General features: G+C 45.1%; 1 protein-coding gene and 1 pseudogene across 1 annotated transcript in view; one reads left to right on the top strand and one right to left on the bottom strand.

The window, feature by feature from the left end:
* NRK (Nik related kinase) overlaps positions 1-27177 on the bottom strand; it is a 511622-nt gene that overhangs the window by 322164 nt on the left and 162281 nt on the right. Inside the window, exon 3 of the mRNA XM_063937359.1 lies at positions 16718-16774. Within this exon, the coding sequence (XP_063793429.1) occupies positions 16718-16774 (57 nt within the window). The remainder of the gene's footprint in view (positions 1-16717; positions 16775-27177) is intronic.
* LOC134949996 (5S ribosomal RNA) lies at positions 7323-7441 on the top strand (annotated as a pseudogene).

The raw sequence follows: 27177 nt of genomic DNA, 5'->3' as shown, positions 1-27177 counted from the left end.
AGCAGGGGTTCTGCTTGACTTAGGGCATTGTAAATGGCCCTTAGGTCCAGAATATTTATGTGTAGGGAAGTCTCCTGACTCGACCATTGTCCTTGGAAGTTTCTTCCCTGAGTGACTGCTCCCCAACCTCGGAGGCTTGCATCCGTGGTCACCAGGACCCAGTCCTGAATGCCGAATCTGCGGCCCTCGAGAAGATGAGCACTCTGCAGCCACCACAGCAGAGACACCCTGGCCCTCGGGGACAGGGTGATCAGCCGATGCATCTGAAGATGCGATCCTCACTTGTCTAACAGGTCCCACTGAAAATTCCTTGCATGGAACCTGCCGAAGGGAATTGCTTCGTAAGAAGCTACCATCTTTTCCAGGACTCGCGTGCAAAGATGCACCGACACCTGTTTTGGTTTCAGGAGGTCTCTGACTAGAGAAGACAACTCCCTGGCTTTCTCCTCCGGGAGAAACACTTTTTTCTGGACTGTGTCCAGAATCATCCCCAGGAACAGTAGACGTGTCGTCGGGACCAGCTGTGACTTTGGGATATTCAGAATCCAGCCGTGCTGGTTCAGCACTTCCTGAGATAGTGCTACTCCCACCAACAACTGTTCTTTGGACCGTGCCTTTATTAGGAGATCGTCCAAGTACGGGATAATTAAAACTCCCTTTCTTCGAAGGAGTATCATCATTTCCGCCATACCCTTGGTAAATACCCTTGGTGCCGTGGAGAGTCCAAACGGCAGCGTCTGGAATTGGTAATGGCAATCCTGTACCACAAATCTGAGGTACTCCTGGTGAGGATGGTAAATGGGGACATGCAGGTAAGCATCCTTGATGTCCAGGGAAACCATGTAATCCCCCTCGTCCAGGCTTGCAATAACCGCCCTGAGCGATTCCATCTTGAACTTTAATTTTTTTTATGTACATGTTCAAGGATTTCAAATTTAAAATGGGTCTCACCGAACCGTCCGGCTTCGGTACCACAAATAGTGTGGAATAGTAACCCCGGCCTTGTTGAAGTAGGGGTACCTTGATTATCACCTGCTGGGAATACAGCTTGTGAATTGCCGCTAGCACCGCCTCCCTGTCTGAGGGAGCCATCGGCAAGGCAGATTTTAGGAACCGGTTGGGTGGAGCCGCCTCGAATACCAGCATGTATCCCTGAGATACTACTTGAAGGATCCAGGGATCCACCTGTGAGCGAGCCCACTGATCGCTGAAATTTCTGAGGCGGGCCCCCACCGTACCTGGCTCCACCTGTGGAGCCCCACCGTCATGCGGCGGACTTGGAAGAGGAAGCGGGGGAGGACTTTTGTTCCTGGGAACCTGCTGTCTGTTGCAGCCTTTTTCCCCTACCTCTGCCTCTAGACAGAAAAGACCCTCCTTTTCCACGCTTGCTTTTCTGGGTCCGAAAGGACTGAACCTGATAAAATGACAAAAAAAAATGACAACTCCTTGGCCTTCTCCACCGGGAGAAACACCTTCTTCTGTTCTGTGTCCAGAAACATGCCCAATATCAGCAGACGCATCGTAGGAACCCGCTGCGACTTTGGGATATTCAGAATCCAGCCGTGCTGTTGTAGCACTTCCTGAGATAGTGCTACTCCGATCAACGACTGCTCCTTGGACCTCGCCTTTATAAGGAGATCGTCCAAGTACGGGATAATTATAACTCCCTTCTTTCGAAGGAGTATCATCATTTTGGCCATTACCTTGGAACACACCCTCGGTGCCGTGGACAGACCAAACGGCAACGTCTGGAATTGGTAATGGCAGTTCTGTACCACAACCCTTAGGTACTCCTGGTGAGGTGGGTAAATGGGGACATGTAGGTAAGCATCCATGATTTCCAGTGACACCATAATATCCCCCCCTTCAGGCTTGCAATAACCGCCCTGAGCGATTCTATTTTGAACTTGAACTTCCTTATATAAGTGTTCAAGGATTTCAATTTTAGAATGGGTCTCACCGAACCGTCTGGTTTCGGTATCACAAACATTGTGGAATAGTAACATCGTCCCTGTTGAAGGAGAGGAACTTTGATTATTACCTGCTGGAGGTACAGCTTGTGAATTGCCGCCAGTACTACCTCCCTTTCCTTGGGAGTAGCAGGCAAGGCTGATTTGAGGTAACGGCGAGGGGGAGACGTCTCGAACTCCAGCTTGTATCCCTGAGATACCTGTAGAGCCCAGAGATCCACCTGTGAGCGAACCCACTGGTCGCTGAAGTTCCGGAGACGGCCCCCACCGCACCTGGCTCCACCTGTGGAGCCCCAGCGTCATGCGGTGGACTTAGTGGAAGCAGGGGAGGATATTTGTTCCTGGGAACTGGCTGTCTGGTGCAGCTTTTTCCCTCCACCCCTGCCTCTGGGCAGAAAGGATGCACCTCTGACCCGCTTGCCTTTCTGAGGCCAAAAGGACTGTACTTGATAATACGGTGCTTTCTTAGGCTGTGAGGGGACCTGAGGTAAAAAAGTCGACTTCCCAGCTGTTGCTGTGGACACGAGGTCCGAGAGACCGTCCCCAAACAATTCCTCACCCTTATAAGGCAAAACTTCCATGTGCCTTTTAGAATCAGCATCACCTGTCCACTGCCGAGTCCATAATACTCTCCTGGCAGAAATGGACATTGCATTAATTCTAGATGCCAGCCGGCAAATGTCCCTCTGTGCATCTCTCATATATAAGACTACGTTTTTAATATGCTCTATAGTGAGCAAAATAGTATCTCTGTCAAGGGAATCAATGTTATCTGACAGGGAATCAGACCATGCTGCTGCAGCACTACACATCCATGCTGAAGCAATAGCAGGTCTCAGTATAGTACCTGAGTGTGTATACACAGACTTCAGGATAGCCTCCTGCTTTCTATCTGCAGGCTCCTTTAAGGCGGCCATATCCTGAGACGGCAGTGCCACCTTTTTTGATAAGCGTGTGAGCGCCTTATCCACCCTAGGGGATGTCACCCAGCGTAACCTATCCGTTGGCGGGAAAGGGTACGCCATTAGTAACCGCTTAGAAATTACTAGTTTCATATCTGGGGAACACCACGCTTCTTCACACAATTCATTTAACTCATCAGATGGGGGAAAAGTCACTGGCTGCTTTTTCTCCCCAAACATAATACCCTTTTTTGTGGTAACCGGGTTAATGTCAGAAATGTGCAACACATTTTTCATTGCCGTAATCATACATCGGATGGCCCTTGTGGATTGTACATTTGTCTCATCCTCGTCGACACTGGAGTCAGACTCCGTGTCGACATCTGTGTCAGCCATCTGAGGTAGCGGGCGTTTTTGAGCCCCTGATGGCCGCTGAGATGCCCGGGCAGGCGCGGGCTGAGATGCCGGCTGTCCCAAAGCTGCGTAATCGAACCTTTTATGCAAGGAGTTGACACTGTCGGTTAATACCTTCCACATATCCATCCACTCAGGTGTCGGCCCCGCAGGGGGCGACATCACACTTATCGGCACCTGCTCCGCCTCCACGTAAGCGTCCTCATCAAACATGTCGACACAGCCGTACCGACACACCGCACACACACACACACAGGGAATGCTCTGACTGAGGACAGGACCCCACAAAGTCCTTTGGGGAGACAGAGAGAGAGTATGCCAGCACACACCAGAGCGCTATATAACAGAGGGATATACACTATACACAAAGTGAATTTTCCCCCTATAGCTGCTTATATCACAATTTTCGCCTAAATTTATGTGCCCCCCCTCTCTTTTTTACCCTTTCTGTAGTGTATACTGCAGGGGAGAGCCTGGGGAGCGTCCTTCCAGCTGAGCTGTGAAGAGAAAATGGCGCTGGCTGTGCTGAGGAAGATAGCCCCGCCCCTTCAGCGGCGGGCTTCTCCCGCTTTTTATAATGTTAATGGTGGGGGTTTTTGCACATATACAGTGTTATACACTGTATTATGTGCTTTTTGTGCCAAAAGGTATACAAATTGCAGCCCAGGGCGCCCACCCCCCCCCCCCCCAGCGCCCTGCACCCACCAGTGACCGGAGCGTGTGGTGTGCTGTGGGAGCAATGGCGCACAGCTGCAGTGCTGTGCGCTACCTTATTGAAGACCGGAGTCTTCAGCCGCCGATTTTCTCCCGGAATCTTCCGTCTTCTGGCTCTGCAAGGGGGACGGCGGCGCGGCTCCGGGAACGGACGATCGAGGTCGGGCCCTGTGTTCGATCCCTCTGGAGCTAATGGCGTCCAGTAGCCTTAGAAGCACAACCTAGCTGCAAGCAGGTAGGTTTGCTTCTCTACCCTAAGTCCCTCGTAGCAGTGAGTCTGTTGCCAGCAGATCTCACTGAAAATAAAAAACCTAACAAATACTTTCTTTATAGTGAACTCAGGAGAGCCCACTAAGTGCATCCAGCTCAGGCCGGGCACAGATTCTAACTGAGGTCTGGAGGAGGGGCATAGAGGGAGGAGCCAGTGCACACCAGATATAGTACCTAATCTTTCTTTAAAGAGTGCCCAGTCTCCTGCGGAGCCCGTCTATTCCCCATGGTCCTTACGGAGTACCCAGCATCCACTAGGACGTCAGAGAAAAATGAATAGCCCATCCATTCCCCCAATTACACTAAATAATTAACCCTCTCAATTCCAATAAATCAGTAGCACTTCTCTCACCTGCATTATATTAAATTACCCCCAGTACATTCAAGTATAAAATGGCCGAGCCATCCACCCCTATTAAACTAAATAATTAACCCCTCCATACTAAAATGACACATACATCTCACAAGCAAAACATTTTAACTATTAAAATCTTCGGTCAGTTGCAGTGCACTCACACAAGGAGCATACCTTTTCCAGAGGCACTGCACTGAGACGCCGGCTGCAGGACATAGACTATCCACACCCGAGTAGCAGTAGCAACAGCAGCCAGCAGGTCATCCCAGAGGAGCCCTGTCACAAACACACGGGCCGCCTTCATGGAGCTGAGAGTGAGCTCCGCTCAGATGCATCTGGCGTGCTGGTGTGGTAGTGCTTGTTTATCATCACGTGCTGCACAGCACGGAGAGGCGCCAGGAAGTGTGAGGCGCAGGGAGGACCTTTGAATTATTCTACTGTGCTGCCATCTAAGTATTATGCCGGCATTTGAACCCTGCGCCGAGGCCAGCTTCCGGCCGGCTAGCAGGGGGAAGATCGGTTGCAGAGTGAATATGCGGGCCCCAAGTGGCCGCTTAAAACTGGAGAAAATGTTTTTCCCCTGTCTCCAGCAGAACACATTATAGATCCCGTGGGCGGTGGGCCTATTGTGATGGGGGGGCCTGGAGCTGCAGCTCCATCAGCCCCATGGTTAATCCGGCCCTGCCTGGTTTCTGCTCGTTATCAGGTGTATTGCTTGTTGTCAGGGGTTCTGCTTGTTGTCAGGGGAATGACTGTCACTGCCACAACAGGTCTGCTGTCCCAGCAGAGGCTGCCTGTCCCTTTCAACCTTTTGAATATGTCCCTCCTAAAATGGCTGCTGCCTCCTCTAGCATTTAAAATAACTGTCTCCTCTGAGGCGGCGGCCATTTTGGGAGGACCATTTTTCAATACTAAGAGCTGGAGCCCTCTCAGTAGCCGGTGCCGGGCGACATGTGGCCAGGCCCTCCACTCTCTGTGAGAGCGGTCAGTTCGGGACAGTTCTTTTCCATGCATGATCATGTACTAGATTAACGACAACAATGCACTGTAGAAAATACATCATAGTCCTGTGCAGTATAATGTAACATAAGTATAATGTATTTCTCAATTGCACAGCAGTCTAGAACCAGATCCCTAGAGGAGGGGATAAGCCTTTCAGGCAATGAGGCCTACCGGGGGTTTCCCCTATACCCCTGTAGGCTAGTCCGACCCAGAGTGTGAGCGTGAAACAGAAATGTATATGATTAAAATGAAAATAAATGGGTAAAGGGAACACAGATGCGATCCTATGGTGCTCAGGCCCATGTGCATTATGGATCATCCACACAAATGTAATATTAGCTTTCCATTACTACTGGAGGTGAAGTGCAATGGAAGTAGCAGGACCTGTTGCTCCTCTAGCCATCCAGCATATGCTGTCCTCACAGACCGCAATGATGTAAGTGGCATGGAGGTAACTACCATGGCGCAACATCAGGATCGGTCCCTTGCTGGCAGTATTTACCGGCGGTATACTGAATGCATTCCATAAATGGACCAAGTATCATCATTCCCGATTGGTTACATTATTACCATACTCTTTAAATCTATAATTAAATTGTAATAAATCTATGTAGAATTAGCATCCACCAATGTCAGTGGGCTTTGTAGACGCTGTCATCTTGTATGATTTATACTGCAAATGAAGAAAACACAATCTGTCCCATTTCCCCACATTTCTCTAGGAAAATAAAGGCTGGATGTGTTCAGCAGGACACAAAGAATGGAGATTGTGTGAAGGAAGAGGATGTGCTAGGTCGCGACAAAAGCAGCACAGAGTTACAGGAAGTTATCTATGTGCTATCGCTGGAATCAGATAAACTCAAAGCCATCAGGAAAGGAAATATTTCCTAAGATATTTTGTTCTGATGAAGTATTCATATTAAAAAGTGCCTGAGAAGGATGTCATAAAAGAGGACAAGAAATCGAAACAAATAACGTGCCCTAATACCTGTCCTTATAGACACCATTGCTTATTTCTATACCGGGTAATCTAACAGTACCTGTTTTATGCTTTACATCTCCAGCCTCAATTGCATCAGTGTCTCCAGCAATGCCTATTTTATGTGATCAGAAGTGACACAATTGTTTTCTGCTGCTGTGGAGTGATGCACACCTTCTAAACTAGTTTAGTACTCGAGGGCACCTAACAGAATCCTCTGAACAACAGGGTGTCACTCAGCCTTCTTCACCATGCACAGATATGCTTAATGGAGCACTTGGAACTGAAAATTAAACCTGACCTTAAAGCCTTTGCTCCTTTTGTCTGTTACTTCTGTGGATTCTAAGAGCAATGTGCAGAATAAAGTATTTTAAAAACACAATGTACTGTATGTTTATTTCTGTTTCTTTTTGTCGAGTAACATTGTATTTATGACAATTTTATTGTTACTGTACTTAGGTGGAAATTTGCATTAAACAACAGCAGTAAATTCACAATTAGCTTTCATCTGTTCTCTCTGCAAGTAAGACCAGTTTACATACTGCAAAAGTGCAGTGCAAATGCTATTTACATGTGGATAGTCATACCTCGCACCTGTCCTTATTTTCGCGGGACAGTCCCGGTTTTTTGGGAATGTTCCGCTGTCCCGTCCGCAGGCCGCAGTGTCCCGCGGTGGGGGCAGTTGGTGTAGAGCAGCGATGAACAGACGGTCAGCAGATTACTGCCACACTCCACTGGATATGCCCAATCTCATCCGATCTTGGAAGCAAATCAGTGGTAGGCCTGGTTAGTACCTGGATGGAAGACCTCTTGGGAATACCAGGTGCAGTAACCCCCATGTGGTGAAAAGCAGAAGTAAAAGTTCCACACCTAACTTCAGAGATTTCAAAACCCTTCATTCTCTTACTACTGCTCAATTTAACAGAACCATATAGTATATGTCACTAATCAATATTCAGATTCTGTGTTATGATAGGTAGGCCAGAGACACAGTCAATACCGATTTCTCCTTACCTATGCTGAAACTTGACCTAGCCTTTTAATTCTACTGCATTTGTGAATTGAAGAATTTAAACCAGGTGTTTTTCGATGCTGTGAAATACAGTAACATGCAGGATAAATGATGCCAGCCCTCATTTACTTTGGAATCTGATCAAAGCTCTGATCTTGCTGCACTACGGTCATTGGAGTAAACCACTTAGGTCCCTATGTGGCCTGAGACTAATAATGATATTGTCATACTATATATTTGAATTGATCTATCCTCTGATTCCATTTGTGACAAGGAAATCTTATTACTATGTGAACATACTTACCTGTGTGTATGGTCCAATATAACAGTAAATCACTTATGCTCCAAATACCTGATTGAGCATTTACTGTAATACAATGCCTAACTTTGATTCTTCTATTGTTTTCTGAGCACTAAGAGTAATTATAGTGATAGAGTGTTAACCTCAGGTAAAAAAATAAGTGATAAATGTCTTGGAGGGTTTGTAATTACAAAAATATTACACTTTTCCTCTTATATGGTACAGTACACCTATTGCATACCCTCACCAGTACCCCAGTGGTAAACAAACAGTCAGCAAATTAAAAATATATCAGATATATTAGGTAAAGACTGGTTATACCATATATGATAATTTCAATTATTTTCACCTTGGCTTATTCAAGTCAATTTTTTAGAACACACACTCTACTGAAAGGTAGACATTTTTTGTGAAATACAGTACACAACAAATTATTTATTACCCCTATAAGCTTTTTTGCCTACGGAATATTGGTATATTTACGATAACTAATTAAAAGTTAAGTTTTATCTACTTCATAAGAGTGCCCCAACAAAGTCTTTCTTTTTCTCCCTTGTATATAGCTTTCAAAAATAAACCAAAACAAATATCTATTCACAGTATACATGTATGTAGACATTGGCTTAGCTGGCTTTTTTCTTCTAAATGATTGCTGACTTAATTGTCTCATTGTGCTAACAGGTTCAGCTTCTTCCACTGTCATTTACCTTTTGCAAAAATGGAATTCCACCATACTTACCTACTCTCCCGGAATGGCCAGGAGGCTCCCAAGAATCACGTGTCACTTCCGGCCTCCCGGAAAAGTGGGTAAGTCTCCCAGTCTGACGCCACCCACCTGCATCCCCCCACATCTGCCAACAACCCCCTCCCCCCACACAGTTGTCCAAAGTGGGCAGTTTAGGGGGGTCCAATGATACAATTCACACTGCACAGCGTCATCGTGACCTCACCCCCTGCCTCACAATGCCAGTAATCTCGAGATTGTGTAGCAGGGCTATAATAGCACGGTTGAGCGGTTATGCCCCCTTTTCCGCCATCTATTTCGCTTCATGTACCCAAGCCACGCCACCCACTATGCCAACCTGGCTTCCGCCTCCCAGAGAGGGCAGACAGAATGTTGGCAAGTATAAATAACATCTTAGCCATTTATGTAGTACTTTCCACTAGAGATGAGCGGGTTCGGTTCCTCGGAATCCGAACCCGCCCGAACTTCAGCTTTTTTTACACGGATCCGAGCGACTCGGATCTTCCCGCCTTGCTCGGTTAACCCGAGCGCGCCCGAACGTCATCATGACGCTGTTGGATTCTCGCGAGGCTCGGATTCTATCGCGAGACTCGGATTCTATATAAGGAGCCGCGCGTCGCCGCCATTTTCACACGTGCATTGAGATTGATAGGGAGAGGACGTGGCTGGCGTCCTCTCCATTTAGATTATAAGAGAGAGAGATTTACTGGAGCTTAGGACTAGTAGGAGTACTGTAGAAGTGTAGAGAGTGCAGAGAGTTTACTAGTGAGTGACCACCAGACAGTGCAGTTTATTTAATATATCCGTTCTCTGCCTGAAAAAAGCGATACACACAGTGACTCAGTCACATACCATATCTGTGTGCACTGCTCAGGCTCAGCCCAGTGTGCTGCATCATCTATATATATTATATATCTGTCTGACTGCTCAGCTCACACAGCTTATAATTGTGGGGGAGACTGGGGAGCACTGCAGTGCCAGTTATAGGTTATAGCAGGAGCCAGGAGTACATAATATTATATAGTGAGTGACCACCAGACAGTGCAGTTTATTTAATATATCCGTTCTCTGCCTGAAAAAAGCGATACACACAGTGACTCAGTCACATACCATATCTGTGTGCACTGCTCAGGCTCAGCCCAGTGTGCTGCATCATCTATATATATTATATATCTGTCTGACTGCTCAGCTCACACAGCTTATAATTGTGGGGGAGACTGGGGAGCACTGCAGTGCCAGTTATAGGTTATAGCAGGAGCCAGGAGTACATAATATTATATTAAAATTAAACAGTGCACACTTTTGCTGCAGGAGTGCCACTGCCAGTGTGACTGACCAGTGACCTGACCACACTGACCACCAGTATAGTTAGTAGTATACTTATATTGTGATTGCCTGAAAAAGTTAAACACTCGTCGTGTGACTTCACTTGTGTGTTGTTTTTTTTTTTATTCTATAAAAATAAAACTCATTCTGCTGACAGACAGTGTCCAGCAGGTCCGTCATTATATAATATATAATATATACCTGTCCGGCTGCAGTAGTGATATATATATATTTTTTATATCATTTATCATCCAGTCGCAGCAGACACAGTACGGTAGTTCACGGCTGTGGCTACCTCTGTGTCTGCACTCGGCAGGCAGTCCGTCCATAATTGTATACCACCTAACCGTGGTTTTTTTTTCTTCTTTATACATACATACTACTACGACATCTCTTTATCAACCAGTCTATATTAGCAGCAGACACAGTACAGTACGGTAGTTCACGGCTGTGGCTACCTCTGTGTCTGCACTCGGCAGGCAGTCCGTCCATAATTGTATACCACCTAACCGTGGTTTTTTTTTCTTTCTTCTTTATACATACATAGTTACATAGACATCTCTTTATCAACCAGTCTATATTAGCAGCAGACACAGTACAGTACGGTAGTTCACGGCTGTGGCTACCTCTGTGTCTGCACTCGGCAGGCAGTCCATAATTGTATACTAGTATCCATCTCCATTGTTTACCTGAGGTGCCTTTTAGTTGTGCCTATTAAAATATGGAGAACAAAAATGTTGAGGTTCCAAAATTAGGGAAAGATCAAGATCCACTTCCACCTCGTGCTGAAGCTGCTGCCACTAGTCATGGCCGAGACGATGAAATGCCAGCAACGTCGTCTGCCAAGGCCGATGCCCAATGTCATAGTACAGAGCATGTCAAATCCAAAACACCAAATATCAGAAAAAAAAGGACTCCAAAACCTAAAATAAAATTGTCGGAGGAGAAGCGTAAACTTGCCAATATGCCATTTACGACACGAAGTGGCAAGGAACGGCTGAGGCCCTGGCCTATGTTCATGGCTAGTGGTTCAGCTTCACATGAGGATGGAAGCACTCAGCCTCTCGCTAGAAAAATGAAAAGACTCAAGCTGGCAAAAGCAGCACAGCAAAGAACTGTGCATTCTTCGAAATCCCAAATCCACAAGGAGAGTCCAATTGTGTCGGTTGCGATGCCTGACCTTCCCAACACTGGACGTGAAGAGCATGCGCCTTCCACCATTTGCACGCCCCCTGCAAGTGCTGGAAGGAGCACCCGCAGTCCAGTTCCTGATAGTCAGATTGAAGATGTCAGTGTTGAAGTACACCAGGATGAGGAGGATATGGGTGTTGCTGGCGCTGGGGAGGAAATTGACCAGGAGGATTCTGATGGTGAGGTGGTTTGTTTAAGTCAGGCACCCGGGGAGACACCTGTTGTCCATGGGAGGAATATGGCCGTTGACATGCCAGGTGAAAATACCAAAAAAATCAGCTCTTCGGTGTGGAGGTATTTCACCAGAAATGCGGACAACAGGTGTCAAGCCGTGTGTTCCCTTTGTCAAGCTGTAATAAGTAGGGGTAAGGACGTTAACCACCTCGGAACATCCTCCCTTATACGTCACCTGCAGCGCATTCATAATAAGTCAGTGACAAGTTCAAAAACTTTGGGTGACAGCGGAAGCAGTCCACTGACCAGTAAATCCCTTCCTCTTGTAACCAAGCTCACGCAAACCACCCCACCAACTCCCTCAGTGTCAATTTCCTCCTTCCCCAGGAATGCCAATAGTCCTGCAGGCCATGTCACTGGCAATTCTGACGATTCCTCTCCTGCCTGGGATTCCTCCGATGCATCCTTGCGTGTAACGCCTACTGCTGCTGGCGCTGCTGTTATTGCTGCTGGGAGTCGATGGTCATCCCAGAGGGGAAGTCGTAAGCCCACTTGTACTACTTCCAGTAAGCAATTGACTGTTCAACAGTCCTTTGCGAGGAAGATGAAATATCACAGCAGTCATCCTGCTGCAAAGCGGATAACTGAGGCCTTGACAACTATGTTGGTGTTAGACGTGCGTCCGGTATCCGCCGTTCTTTCACAGGGAACTAGACAATTTATTGAGGCAGTGTGCCCCCGTTACCAAATACCATCTAGGTTCCACTTCTCTAGGCAGGCGATACCGAGAATGTACACGGACGTCAGAAAAAGACTCACCAGTGTCCTAAAAAATGCAGTTGTACCCAATGTCCACTTAACCACGGACATGTGGACAAGTGGAGCAGGGCAGGGTCAGGACTATATGACTGTGACAGCCCACTGGGTAGATGTATGGACTCCCGCCGCAAGAACAGCAGCGGCGGCACCAGTAGCAGCATCTCGCAAACGCCAACTCTTTCCTAGGCAGGCTACGCTTTGTATCACCGCTTTCCAGAATACGCACACAGCTGAAAACCTCTTACGGCAACTGAGGAAGATCATCGCGGAATGGCTTACCCCAATTGGACTCTCCTGTGGATTTGTGGCATCGGACAACGCCAGCAATATTGTGTGTGCATTAAATATGGGCAAATTCCAGCACGTCCCATGTTTTGCACATACCTTGAATTTGGTGGTGCAGAATTTTTTAAAAAACGACAGGGGCGTGCAAGAGATGCTGTCGGTGGCCAGAAGAATTGCGGGACACTTTCGGCGTACAGGCACCACGTACAGAAGACTGGAGCACCACCAAAAACTACTGAACCTGCCCTGCCATCATCTGAAGCAAGAAGTGGTAACGAGGTGGAATTCAACCCTCTATATGCTTCAGAGGTTGGAGGAGCAGCAAAAGGCCATTCAAGCCTATACAATTGAGCACGATATAGTAGGTGGAATGCACCTGTCTCAAGCGCAGTGGAGAATGATTTCAACGTTGTGCAAGGTTCTGATGCCCTTTGAACTTGCCACACGTGAAGTCAGTTCAGACACTGCCAGCCTGAGTCAGGTCATTCCCCTCATCAGGCTTTTGCAGAAGAAGCTGGAGACATTGAAGGAGGAGCTAACACGGAGCGATTCCGCTAGGCATGTGGGACTTGTGGATGGAGCCCTTAATTCGCTTAACAAGGATTCACGGGTGGTCAATCTGTTGAAATCAGAGCACTACATTTTGGCCACCGTGCTCGATCCTAGATTTAAAGCCTACCTTGGATCTCTCTTTCCGGCAGACACAAGTCTGCTGGGGTTGAAAGACCTGCTGGTGACAAAATTGTCAAGTCAAGCGGAACGCGACCTGTCAACATCTCCTCCTTCACATTCTCCCGCAACTGGGGGTGCGAGGAAAAGGCTCAGAATTCCGAGCCCACCCGCTGGCGGTGATGCAGGGCAGTCTGGAGCGACTGCTGATGCTGACATCTGGTCCGGACTGAAGGACCTGACAACGATTACGGACATGTCGTCTACTGTCACTGCATATGATTCTCTCAACATTGATAGAATGGTGGAGGATTATATGAGTGACCGCATCCAAGTAGGCACGTCACACAGTCCGTACTTATACTGGCAGGAAAAAGAGGCAATTTGGAGGCCCTTGCACAAACTGGCTTTATTCTACCTAAGTTGCCCTCCCACAAGTGTGTACTCCGAAAGAGTGTTTAGTGCCGCCGCTCACCTTGTCAGCAATCGGCGTACGAGGTTACATCCAGAAAATGTGGAGAAGATGATGTTCATTAAAATGAATTATAATCAATTCCTCCGCGGAGACATTGACCAGCAGCAATTGCCTCCACAAAGTACACAGGGAGCTGAGATGGTGGATTCCAGTGGGGACGAATTGATAATCTGTGAGGAGGGGGATGTACACGGTGATATATCGGAGGGTGATGATGAGGTGGACATCTTGCCTCTGTAGAGCCAGTTTGTGCAAGGAGAGATTAATTGCTTCTTTTTTGGGGGGGGTCCAAACCAACCCGTCATATCAGTCACAGTCGTGTGGCAGACCCTGTCACTGAAATGATGGGTTGGTTAAAGTGTGCATGTCCTGTTTTGTTTATACAACATAAGGGTGGGTGGGAGGGCCCAAGGACAATTCCATCTTGCACCTCTTTTTTCTTTTCTTTTTCTTTGCATCATGTGCTGATTGGGGAGGGTTTTTTGGAAGGGACATCCTGCGTGACACTGCAGTGCCACTCCTAAATGGGCCCGGTGTTTGTGTCGGCCACTAGGGTCGCTAATCTTACTCACACAGTCAGCTACCTCATTGCGCCTCTTTTTTTCTTTGCGTCATGTGCTGTTTGGGGAGGGTTTTTTGGAAGGGACATCCTGCGTGACACTGCAGTGCCACTCCTAGATGGGCCCGGTGTTTGTGTCGGCCACTAGGGTCGCTAATCTTACTCACACAGCTACCTCATTGCGCCTCTTTTTTTCTTTGCGTCATGTGCTGTTTGGGGAGGGTTTTTTGGAAGGGACATCCTGCGTGACACTGCAGTGCCACTCCTAGATGGGCCCGGTGTTTGTGTCGGCCACTAGGGTCGCTAATCTTACTCACACAGCTACCTCATTGTGCCTCTTTTTTTCTTTGCGTCATGTGCTGTTTGGGGAGGGTTTTTTGGAAGGGCCATCCTGCGTGACACTGCAGTGCCACTCCTAGATGGGCCCGGTGTTTGTGTCGGCCACTAGGGTCGCTAATCTTACTCACACAGCTACCTCATTGCGCCTCTTTTTTTCTTTGCGTCATGTGCTGTTTGGGGAGGGTTTTTTGGAAGGGACATCCTGCGTGACACTGCAGTGCCACTCCTAGATGGGCCCGGTGTTTGTGTCGCCCACTAGGGTCGCTTATCTTACTCACACAGCGACCTCCGTGCAAATTTTAGGACTAAAAATAATATTGTGAGGTGTGAGGTATTCAGAATAGACTGAAAATGAGTGTAAATTATGGTTTTTGAGGTTAATAATACTTTGGGATCAAAATGACCCCCAAATTCTATGATTTAAGCTGTTTTTTAGTGTTTTTTGAAAAAAACACCCGAATCCAAAACACACCCGAATCCGACAAAAAAAATTCGGTGAGGTTTTGCCAAAACGCGTTCGAACCCAAAACACGGCCGCGGAACCGAACCCAAAACCAAAACACAAAACCCGAAAAATTTCAGGCGCTCATCTCTACTTTCCACTAACATGCCCACCAGAAGCAGTTGTTTTTTTTTGGACGGAATTGGGGCAGGTTCTAAACTTTCTGAATAGTAACTCTAGGGTTTGTATAGTTTGGGACAGTGCTTTCAGTTCTAAAGTGTGATTTATTTCTGATTTCTTGTTGCCGAAAATCACTGTAATATGAAATGATGTTATTGGGGCAATGTAAAAAAAAAATACATGAATGAACAGAGGCCCTTTCCCTACTGTATGTGCGAAAAGTAAAGTGATTGCTTATGTGATCATTTACAGATTTGGACCTGGTCAGGCCTTAGAGTGGTGATGGAGAGGTGGTAGAACTCATTGACCTTGCCACCTACCCCCCCCCCCCCTCATTAAGTGGGGCCAGGGCCAGTGCTAGTGTTTTCAATACCTCCCTGCAAACTATAAATGAGTGCCCTACTTACCATCCAAAGGGACATTGATCTCACAAAGAAGCAGCGTGGTCACATAACAGTATCCCAATTCAAATTACACCACACGGTACCACCACATGTAGTTCCCCTGATTCCTATTACACCACGTAGTAATGTCCCTTATTCAGGTTACTTCACTCAGTGGTGCCCTTTATTCACATTAAGCTAAACAATTGTACCCTTTGTACACATTATGCCACACTGTAGTGCACCTTATATACCATGGCAACAGTAGTGCCCCTTATACACAATTCCCACAGTAGTAGTGCCCCTTACACATAATGCCCACAGTTGTAGTGCCCCATACACATAATGCCTACAGAAATGCAGCTTATACACAAAATGCCCATAGTAGTAGTGCCGTTTACACATAATGCCCACAACAGTAGTGGCCCTTACACATAATGACCACAGTAGTGCCACTTATACACATAATACCCCTTATAGACATCTCTACCTCTGTCCCTCCAGCAGCTCCATGCCCTATATCCTTCCAGCAGCTACCCTACCTCTCTTGTTCCTGCAACCCCCGTCATCTCATCTTTAAGATGCACAGAGCCTACTCCTCTTCACTTCAGCAGCGGTAACATATGCCGTTTTGGAAAAGGAATCCAGTGGGACCTGAGGAGGGGATGAATGCTGTTGAACAGACACAGCATGTGTGAGTACCAGGAGGGGTAGGCTGTAGATAGAGGAGGACCATGGAGCCACCAGGACCTTAGGATCTTAGGCTTCCTGCATCCTCTATTGATGTAGGAGATGGGATGGGCTTTTCTGTTGGAGTTTCTGTGCAGGACTATGGAGGTGGTGGAACTAGTTACCTCTACCATTACAGGTGGTGGAACTCAGTTCCACCTTGCCCCCTTCCTCTCCACTTTAACCCCTGGACCTGGCAGATCTACATGTGTAAGTGGATATTAAAGAAGAAGGAAAAGAAATGCGGAGTTGTAGCCTAAAGGCTACAATGGCAAATGCCATCTATATATGGTGTTAGTCATCAGGTGTCATGCCCTAAATAGCTAAGCTTTTTAGAACTTGTCACTGCAGTGCTCCATTGATATACAGTAGTACAAAAGGGGGGCACTTGCTGAAAGATTTCCTGCAAAATCCTATAATACATTTTCCCCTTAATAACAAAGGACTTTCTCATATCATAGAATAGAAAACTGATCACATACCTCTGTCACATTCATAAGCTTAATTGCTGCTAGCTGGCCTGTTTTAACATGTCGACCCTGCAAAGATAATAAGACAAAACTTTGATTAGGAAACTTAATGTTAACAATTAATTAATAGAATGTAGTTATAGTGGTAGTTGTTAGAGCCACTTTAACATTGATTCAGAGATCTATGACTCGGAAGAAACAAGCTGTACATTTGGAAGCTAGCAGCACTTGTTTATTTAATTGGAAAGCAATTCAACAATTTTTTTTTTTTTGTGTTTTTGTATTATTATTCCATAGTTATGGTAGAAATGTGTTGAATGCAAAGGACATACTAGAGATTATTCCGTATCTATTAATTTATGTTTGAAAAGAGATTTCTGTCAAATGCTTAAGTGTTGCTTTCTTCATAAATCTCTTGCTTTTATTACATTAAGGTTTGTCATAAATGGGGCTTTAGGAGCCTCATTAAAAATCATAAGCACACCACAAAAGGAAAATCCAGTTAATTAAGTTTCAGTAGCTAAAAGAACTGTGAGGAACCCGATAAAACATCTCCAATGCTTCCCACTAATGAATGCTGTTCTGAAACACAGCTGTGTGTTTCATCATTATGTGCTGTATTTGATATAAGTTATGGTTAGTACATGTTAGCTAGATACTGTTGTAGGCTGTTGTCTCGTATTTCAGTTTTTGGCAGAATTTATAACTGACAGCACAGGTCTGTGATTGGACAGAAATCCTCAGACGGGTTGGGTATGCGATACCGCTGCTGGGGATCCCGGCGGAATGCCGGTGGGAGGGGGGAATGCAGCAAGCCCCTTGCGGGCTCGCTGTGCTCGCAATGCTGTGGCTCTCACTCTGTGGGTGTCGTGGACACCCACAGGTGGAAATAGTCCCTGCTAGTCGGCATGCCAACTGTCGGGATTTATAGCCGCTGATCACATAACTACCATCCCCCTCAGACAGTATCCCAGTATCATTATCCTGTACATGTGGGTTCTCAGAGTTACTGAGTACTGGGGCAGCACGATACACATGTCCCACAGTGCCAGCTATGTCCCCAGTGCCAGATACACATGTCTAAACAGTGCCAGATATGCACTCACAGTGCCAGATATGCCCCTAGTGCAGATACGCATGTCTCCACAGTGCCAGATATGCATGTCCTTACAGTGCCAGCTATGCCCCCAGTGCTAGATACACATGTCCACACAGTGCCAGCTATGCCCCCAGTGCCAGATACACATGTCCTTACAGTGCCAGATATGCCCCCAGTACAGATACACATGTCCTTACAGTGCCAGATATGCCCCCAGTGCAGATACACATGTCCCCATAGTGCCAGCTATGCCCCCAGTGGCAGCTACACATGTCCCCACAGTGCCAGCTATGCCCCCAGTGCAGATGCACATGCCCCCACAGTGACAGCTATGCCCCCAGTGCAGATACACATGTCCCCACAGTGCCCCCCCCCCCCAAAGTGTTGCTCACCGTGCTGCTGCTATGAGGGGAGGAGAGCATAGTGCGCACCTGTCCTGTTCCTCTGACTCCGGCGGCGGTGTCTATCTTTAATTCAGGAGCCTTAGCTGCCGGACCGTGAGCTTTGATTGACTCATGGGCCAGCACCGAATTGAAGATAGACACCGCCGATGGAGTCAGAGGGGCAGGAGAGGCGCACGCTGCGCTCTCCTCCCCTCTCCTCACATGCCGGAGAGACCTTAGAAGTTGCTGTGTGTCGGGCAGCGGTCACCGGGAGCGGATCAAGCCGCATGCGGAGGATGAAAGAGCAACATGCGGCTTGAGAGCCGCGGGTTGGCCACCGCTGGGCTATAGGCTACAGATATACAGTACTTACATGGGCAGATGTACTAAGCCTTGGAAAGAGAAAAAGTGAATAGAGATAAAGTGCCAGCCAATCAGCTTCTAGCTGTCATGTTATTGACTGTGTTGGTAAAATAACAGGATTAGATAGATTTGTAGCATATCTCTTTCCCCTTTATCACTCTCCAAGGCTTAGTGTGTATATATATATATATAAAGCTGGGGACACACTACACGATGTGTGTACCCAGCGACATCGCTGGTGACGGGACCAAGCGAGGAGGCCAGCATCGGCAAGTGCATACACACTTGCCGATGCTGGGAGTGGTGGCACTGGCCATTCTGCATTCAACAGCATAGTCCTTGCTAGTGATGTCGCCCATCAGCCCTGCATGCAGAGCCGATGCGTGCCTATATTCTGTGTGCGACTGTGACTGTATCTGCATATGAAATACTATGTTACAGTGATTTCCAGTAATACACTGTAACGTAGCATTTTGTATGCAAATACAGCCACAGTCACACACAGAACATAGGAATGCCGCATATCATTTTAATCAGCAGAAGCTGCTTGTGCCCCATGACATACCAAATGCCCTAGGCATTTGCCTTGTTTGCCTATGCCTAGGTCCGGCTCTGTGAATAAGGGCCCTCATTCCGAGTTGTTCGCTCGCAAGCTGCTTTTAGCAGCTTTGCACACGCTAAGCCGCCGCCTACTGGGAGTGAATCTTAGCTTATCAAAATTGCGAACGAAAGATTAGCAAAATTGCGAATAGACACTTCTTAGCAGTTTCTGAGTAGCTCCACACTTACTCGGCAACTGCGATCAGTTCAGTCAGTTTCGTTCCTGGTTTGACGTCACAAACACACCCAGCGTTCACCCAGACACTCCTCCGTTTCTCCAGCCACTCCCGCGTTTTTCCCAGAAACGGTAGCGTTTTTTCGCACACACCCATAAAACGGCCAGTTTCCGCCCAGAAACACCCACTTCCTGTCAATCACATTACGATCACCAGAACGAAGAAAAAACCTTGTAATGCCGTGAGTAAAATACCTAACTGCATAGCAAATTTACTTGGCGCAGTCGCACTGCGGACATTGCGCATGCGCATTAGCGACTAATCGCTCCGTTGCGAGAAAAATATAATGAACGAACAACTCGGAATGACCTCCAATGTACCAGTAGGCTTTTGAGACTCCTGAGATTGGTCTTTTCCCAACATTTTTTGGTTTTTAAATGGGAAATACGGAAGTAGGAAGAAAGGTAAAGAAGATAAGTAATTTGCTTAATGGAGGCAATAAACCAATTTTTGTTCCTCACAATCTGGATGGGTAGTGGATTCTGGAGGATTTGGCTGCAATAAGAATATGTAAAATAGACTTGTTAGTCTTAAACTTGATACACTCTATAACATTATCTGTCCAATCTTTCTTGTTTGAATAAAAATCTGGTAATGTATGGGAGCAAATGACAATGGACCATTTGCTCCCAAACACTGGAAAACAGAAAAAAATGGTCATTTAGACAATCCGTTCAACCAATTTATCCGAACAACATTTTTTGTCCATCTTCCGGCTTTTGGGAGCAAATGGTTGATTGTTATTTGCTCCTAGGTATTAAAAGATTTTCGTTCCAACAAACCAAATTGGATAGATTATATTATGGTGTATATCCATTTTAAGGGGGAGACGTACTAAGCTTTGGGGAGTGATAGGGGGAGATTCAAATGTTTGAAAAGTCAGTTGGGAGTCTGTTTTTTCCTATCTAATAGACAGGAAAAAACAGACACCCAACCAACTTTTCAAACATTTGAATTCCACCCATAAAGTGGAGAGATATAAAGTACAAACCAGTCAGCTCCTATCTGCCGTTTTACAGGCTGTGTTTGAAAAATGACAGGAACCGATTGGTTGGTACTTTCTCTCTCCACTGTATCACTCTTCAAAGCTGAGTACATCTGCTCCTGTGTCCCCAGGCAAGGAATAGATAGGCAGAATAGGGCTCTCCATCAGTTCACATGATGAATAGAGAGGTCCATAATACACACATTGGGGTATATTTACTAAGGTCCCGATTTTGACCGAGATGCCGTTTTTTCATCAAAGTGTCATCTCGGTAATTTACTAAGCAATAATCACGGCAGTGATGAGGGCATTCGTAATTTTTTGGAAGTCCAAGAAAAAAATTACGAATGAATACACCATCGGTCAAAACGCGGCTGTTTAAGTATGAATCTCGGTCATTTACTAAGAAGTGCAAAGCAAAAAAAAAAAAAACACTGCCGTGAAAAATTACAACTCGTAAAAAAGTGCTAAAAAAAACCAGACCTGCTTTTTTAATCCGTGATTGTATAGGCATGCAGGGATCCATGAGATCCGTGCATGTATATCAGTGGGAAGGGGTGGGAAAGTGGTTATTTTCTTTAAAAAAATTGCGTGGGGTCCCCCCTCCTAAGCATAACCAGCCTCGGGCTCTTTGAGCCGATCCTGGTTGCAGAAATATGGGGGAAAAATTGACAGGGGTTCCCCCATATTTAAGCAAAAAGCATCGGGCTCTGCGCCTGGTCCTGGTTCCAAAAATACGGGGGACAAAAAGAGTAGGGGTCCCCCGTATTTCTAAAACCAGCACCGGGCTCCACTAGCTGGACAGATAATGCCACAGCCGGAGGTCACTTTTATATAGTGCCCTGCGGCCGTGGCATCAAAAATCCAACTAGTCACCCCTGGCCGGGGTACCCTGGGGGAGTGGGGACCCCTTCAATCAAGGGGTCCCCCCCCCAGCCACCCAAGGGCCAGGGGTGAAGCCCGAGGCTGTCCCCCCCATCCAATTGGCTGCGGATGGGGGGCTGATAGCCTTTTGTGAAAATGAAAAGATATTGTTTTTAGTAGCAGTACTACAAGGCCCAGCAAGCCTCCCCCGCATGCTGGTACTTGGAGAACCACAAGTACCAGCATGCGGCGGAAAAACGGGCCCGCTGGTACCTGTAGTACTACTACTAAAAAAATACCCAAAAAAAGACAATACACACACACCTTGAAAGTAAAGTTTTATTACATGCATCCACACAAACATACATACATACTTACCTTATGTTCACACGAGGGTCGGTCCTCTTCTCCAGTAGAATCCATCCATGGGGTACCTGTTGAATAAATTCTACTCACCAGATCCAGGGTACCAGGCTCCTCGGATAATCCTTTTGTAATCCAATGGTGGGAACTTTGTGGTCAGCGGTGAGGTCACTTTCGGTCAACCGCTGACTACAAAGTTCCCACCATTGGTTACAATGGAGCGCATAGGCGCTACATTGTAACACTGCCGTGTGCCGCCTGTCAGACAGTACAGGAGCACACAGCCGATCAGGAGGGTGCTACAACGTGGCGCTCCCTGATTGGCTGAAGAAACCCACTTAGACATCAGTCAGAGTGGGTTTCTGGCATTCGGGGAAAGGGGACCCATGTGAAAACATGGGTCCCCTTTCAGTGCGTGGCTCGGCTCTCCGTTTTTTTTTTTTAATCAAGTACGTGGATTACAAAAGGATTATCCGAGGAGCCTGGTACCCTGGATCTGGTGAGTAGAATTTATTCAACAGGTACCCCATGGATTCTACTGGAGAAGAGGACCGACCCTCGTGTGAACATAAGGTAAGTATGTATGTATGTTTGTGTGGATGCATGTAATAAAACTTTACTTTCAAGGTGTGTGTGTATTGTCTTTTTTTGGGTATTTTTTTAGTAGTAGTACTACAGGTACCAGCGGGCCCGTTTTTCCGCCGCATGCTGGTACTTGTGGTTCTCCAAGTACCAGCATGCGGGGGAGGCTTGCTGGGCCTTGTAGTACTGCTACTAAAAACAATATCTTTTCATTTTCACAAAAGGCTATCAGCCCCCCATCCGCAGCCAATTGGATGGGGGGGACAGCCTCGGGCTTCACCCCTGGCCCTTGGGTGGCTGGGGGGGGACCCCTTGATTGAAGGGGTCCCCACTCCCCCAGGGTACCCCGGCCAGGGGTGACTAGTTGGATTTTTGATGCCACGGCCGCAGGGCACTATATAAAAGTGACCCCCGGCTGTGGCATTATCTGTCCAGCTAGTGGAGCCCGGTGCTGGTTTTAGAAATACGGGGGACCCCTACTCTTTTTGTCCCCCGTATTTTTGGAACCAGGACCAGGCGCAGAGCCCGATGCTGGTTGCTTAAATATGGGGGAACCCCTGTCATTTTTTTCCCCATATTTCTGCAACCAGGGTCGGCTCAAAGAGCCCGAGGCTGGTTATGCTTAGGAGGGGGGACCCCACGCATTTTTTTTCTCAGTTTTACAGTGTTTATTTAAAAAAAAAAAAAAAATTAACCCCAGCACGGATCACACAGATCCGGCCGAGATTCATTGTCATAAAGTCGGCAGTGTTTTGCTAATCACTGCCGTAAAAAACGGGAAAAAAACACGAATGACATCGACATCGGGACAAATTAAAAATCCGAATACGACAGCTTAGTAAATTAGGCGTAATAAATTCAAAAAGTTGCAGTTTTACACTTTCGATGTCATTCGTGATTGAACTTTGACCTTTTTCCGAAAATTACGAATGTTAGTAAATATACCCCATTGTGTGTATTTTTTGGTATAAGCTATATCCAGGTGATAATCTAGCTGGGCGTGTTCCCTGATAATATCTAAAATGGGAAGTGAGATGGGTGAAATAAACAATATGGTCGTTATTGATTAGCTTTTTTAAAGGATAAGGCTGTATTATCGTGATTCCCGTTAAATTGGGTTTATCATGTTTGCCTAGGGAACGAGAAGCATCATTTTGGTTCTTATTGATGGCGACTGGTGTTGTCTCCCTCTATGCACATATACATATATAAAAACGTTACAAAAATTAAATTATCAAAATACAAGAATTATATAAGTAATAATTATGTGTAGCTATTATCCCCACGCTGGATTCGAACTGATGACCTCTCTCACTGTAGCTCAGTTGCATATCCACTAGACTATTGTGTCTGCTTGACTAAGATAGGGTATTTAGAACTATAAATCTTTCTAAGAGATTATAGGACAAAATCACAGCCATATCCATCTGAGACAATGTTCTCGACTAGATTACGGCCACACTGTTGTTATGGGATGCCATTCTCTATTTAATATCAAAATCAAAATGAAATTATATACATATGTATCTGTTACTTATATGGGTGGATTGACAAGGGACATGGAACACATGAGCCCTGTCATAATGAGAGAAAATAATAATAAAAATAAAAATAATATTAATAAAAATAGATACATTATGATGCATAGTAATTTGCTTAATATATACATGCTATATGAATATGTGGGGACTCATGTGATGCGTGCCTCTATTTGGTATGTTTATTCACTTATTGAAAATCTTGTTTTGTTTTGTGTTTTTGTTTTTTAAATAATGTACCTGTACCAATTATAAGATATGAACTGATTATTTAAAGTATGCAGCGCCGAGGGTTCACTCAGGTGTTTGTAATTTTATTATTATAGCTGATTGGATATAAAGCGTTTTAAAACATCCACTTAACCAATCTAACACCGAGTAAAAATACAGGTGTGCACATTACCATTTCAATGTTGATTGGATACAAAAGGACCTAAATACCCACTGATCCTTCCATTGGACATCTACACCTCCTGATGAAACCGCCATTCGTTTGGGGAGGAGAAATGCGTTGAGGGCTGCGTTTACTGCTTGTCCTTTGAAGTAGTCTCCATCTACTCTCCAACACCTTGCTTAACTTCGAGGTCTCCCCACTGCTGGCGTCTGACGAGACGGTACATTCTTATGCTTCACCGCTGTGCTTGAAAAGCCCCGTTAGCAGACTGACTGCTGAGAATGTGCGGCGCCTCCTCTAAACACACTAAAGAGGCACACGTTCAGCCGCCCGCAGTCTATGCTGCAAACCATCACTGACGGGAATCAGCGGAGACCAGCTATTACGGGTGAGACCAGTGCCTCGTAAAACGAGGAATCTTGAAACAAATACAAAGTATCATTTTCATAAAAGTTGTGGGACGTCTTCTTTATTCCACACATTACTATATTAAATTGGAGGACTTCCTGACTTTAAATTTGGACTGCAGTACTGCACTTTCTATATGAGCTAATCAGCTGATTTATATATTTATTTTATATTGGTATTGTGGTTTATGTTACCTTGTAATCACTAGATAAATTGGTAATATTGTGGTAATTAAACTTTTTTTAAAAATTCTTAAATATCAATAAAAATATCTTTTATTAACAAGTTATTAGCGCTCCTTAGTGTTTCTATTGAAATTCAATCTATTTCTCAGTGTATAAGGCATCCAGTTGCCACGTAGGAGCTGCTTTATAAATAAGCTTTGATTGGTACATTCTATTTATATTATTATAATAGCGCCCGATTAAGCAAAGTCCTGTATACATTGCATGCTGTTTTATATAAATTGTTTGGATCTGGTCAAACTATTTGGGCTGCTTTTTAGTCTAAAAATTTTTTTAGGTTAATTTTTATCTAGAGTTCATTGATATATTTTATTTTTTCTATATTTCTATATTGATTATTGGATTTGTTGATGAGATATGGCATCCCAGAGGAGATATATTGAAAGGAATGAGAGACGGAATGTGCTCTTACAGGAACGTATAGCTGCTGAATCCCTTTCAACTGAGGCAAATCCATTAGATATGCATCATCTATTTAGTAGATTGGAAAATCTTTTAAAAGCAGAAACGAGACATTGGCTCGATAAAATGACTTTATCTAAATATATAAAAGAAAAAATGATCCCTAGGGGTCTTAGGATACATAAGTCCTGTTCCTTTAAAGATGATAATGACCTCACAAAAAAGGTGGAACGAGATTCTAGACACCTGTTCGTTCTCTCTAATGGAGCTTTTAGTAGCATACCGTGATACCAAAGTCACTAATATCTGTGCAGAAATAGAGAAGGTACAAAATCTGTTGGAACCCTTTAATATAAGATCAGATTTTAATAACTGTGACTATGTTCTGAACCAAAAAGTAGAAGAATTTGAGAAGGAGATTATCTCCAATAAAAATAAAAAATTGGATAGAGATAGATATGACTATTCCAACAATATAGTGCACTCCTATAATAGGGGTGGGAGAAGAACAATGGATATGTATAATCAATCTGGTTATCAAAAGCCATTTTTAAACCCTCCAAAAAATAATGGTAATAGAAATATGCAATATAGACAAGATCAAAGAACTAATGCTCCTCCTTCTAGAGGTAACCCAAGAATTGACCCAAGAAACGATAAAAGACCAATAACATCCCTGTCAGCTCAAGCTACAACCTCGGGACATGTAAGAGAGTACATCCAAAAGGGGGCTAGGCCAAAAAATCCCCATCAAGTGTCGACTAGATATGAGGAGCCAAACAATACCACCAACTCCTCCCATTTTTTAGAACGGGAACTATATCCCATTTGGAAGAACCGAAACAGATTCAGCCCCCTAGAAATACAGTCACCAAAAAGAAGAAGAGAATCAAACTTAGAGGATGTAGAGGAGGAAGAAAGGAATCCCGAAAAAAAGCTTAAAACAAAAATAAGGAATAAAGGGATATTCAATTTGTCATCTAGAAATTTATCTGAGAATGAAAAAGCCATTTTGGCTAAAGGGTTGAAATTTGCACCCACTAAAGATCCTCAATTCTTCGACCTCTACATCGAACTTAATAGATACACACGTGATCTCTGTAGAAAGAGATACTTTCATAATAAAACTCTAAAGAATAAAGGTATCATGGGGGTTCCCATAACACTAGATTCAAATGATCAATCTACTTTAGATATATTGACAGACCTAATATTGGAGGGAGCTACATCAGAAATAGTTCCTATTTTTTACGTGAAACGTACTAATAATGGTAATTTGTTCCGTAATAAAAGTGAGTTTTATCCGACATATTATAAAAGTGGATATATAGAAACATTTTACACTACTACTTTACAGGATTTTAAAAATCTCTGTGAAAGGACAGGAAAAAGCAAAAGAAATAGAAAAAGAAAGGTTAGAGATAACCTACACAGTAATGAGAGACGTGCTTTGAGGACTCTACAAAGAGACAACACTATTATAATTAAGAAAGCTGACAAGGGGGGAGGGACTGTTATCCAAAATGTATCGGATTACCTACAGGAGGCCTATCGGCAACTTAATAATAACACTTTTTATACCAAACTTCATGGGGATCCTACCTTGGGCTTCGCTGAAGAACTTAAGGAGATGCTGACACGAGCCTTGGCGTGTGGTGCAATCTCCAGGACTGAATATCAATTTTTGTTTAACACTCACCCTATTATCCCTACTTACTATCACCTCCCGAATATACACAAGTCCCTCACGTCACCCCCTGGTCGTCCCATTATATCGGGAGTGGGTTCTCTTACTTCTCACCTTTCAGCTTTTGTGGATTCATTTTTACAACCGTTTGTCAAAAATCTTAAATCTTATATTAGAGACACTACTCACTTCCTGCAGCTGATTAAGAATATCAGTTGGCAGGAGAACTATTTATTAGTCACCTGTGATGTAGAATCATTATATACGAATATCCCTCACAAAAATGGAATACAAACAATTAAACACTATTTGGATCTAGAACC

The sequence above is a fragment of the Pseudophryne corroboree genome, chromosome 8 (genome assembly GCF_028390025.1).
Source record: "Pseudophryne corroboree isolate aPseCor3 chromosome 8, aPseCor3.hap2, whole genome shotgun sequence".
Classification (NCBI taxonomy): Eukaryota; Metazoa; Chordata; class Amphibia; order Anura; family Myobatrachidae; genus Pseudophryne; species Pseudophryne corroboree.
The sequence above is the reverse complement of the archived record's forward strand: the minus strand, read 5'-3'. Positions and strand labels throughout refer to the sequence as shown.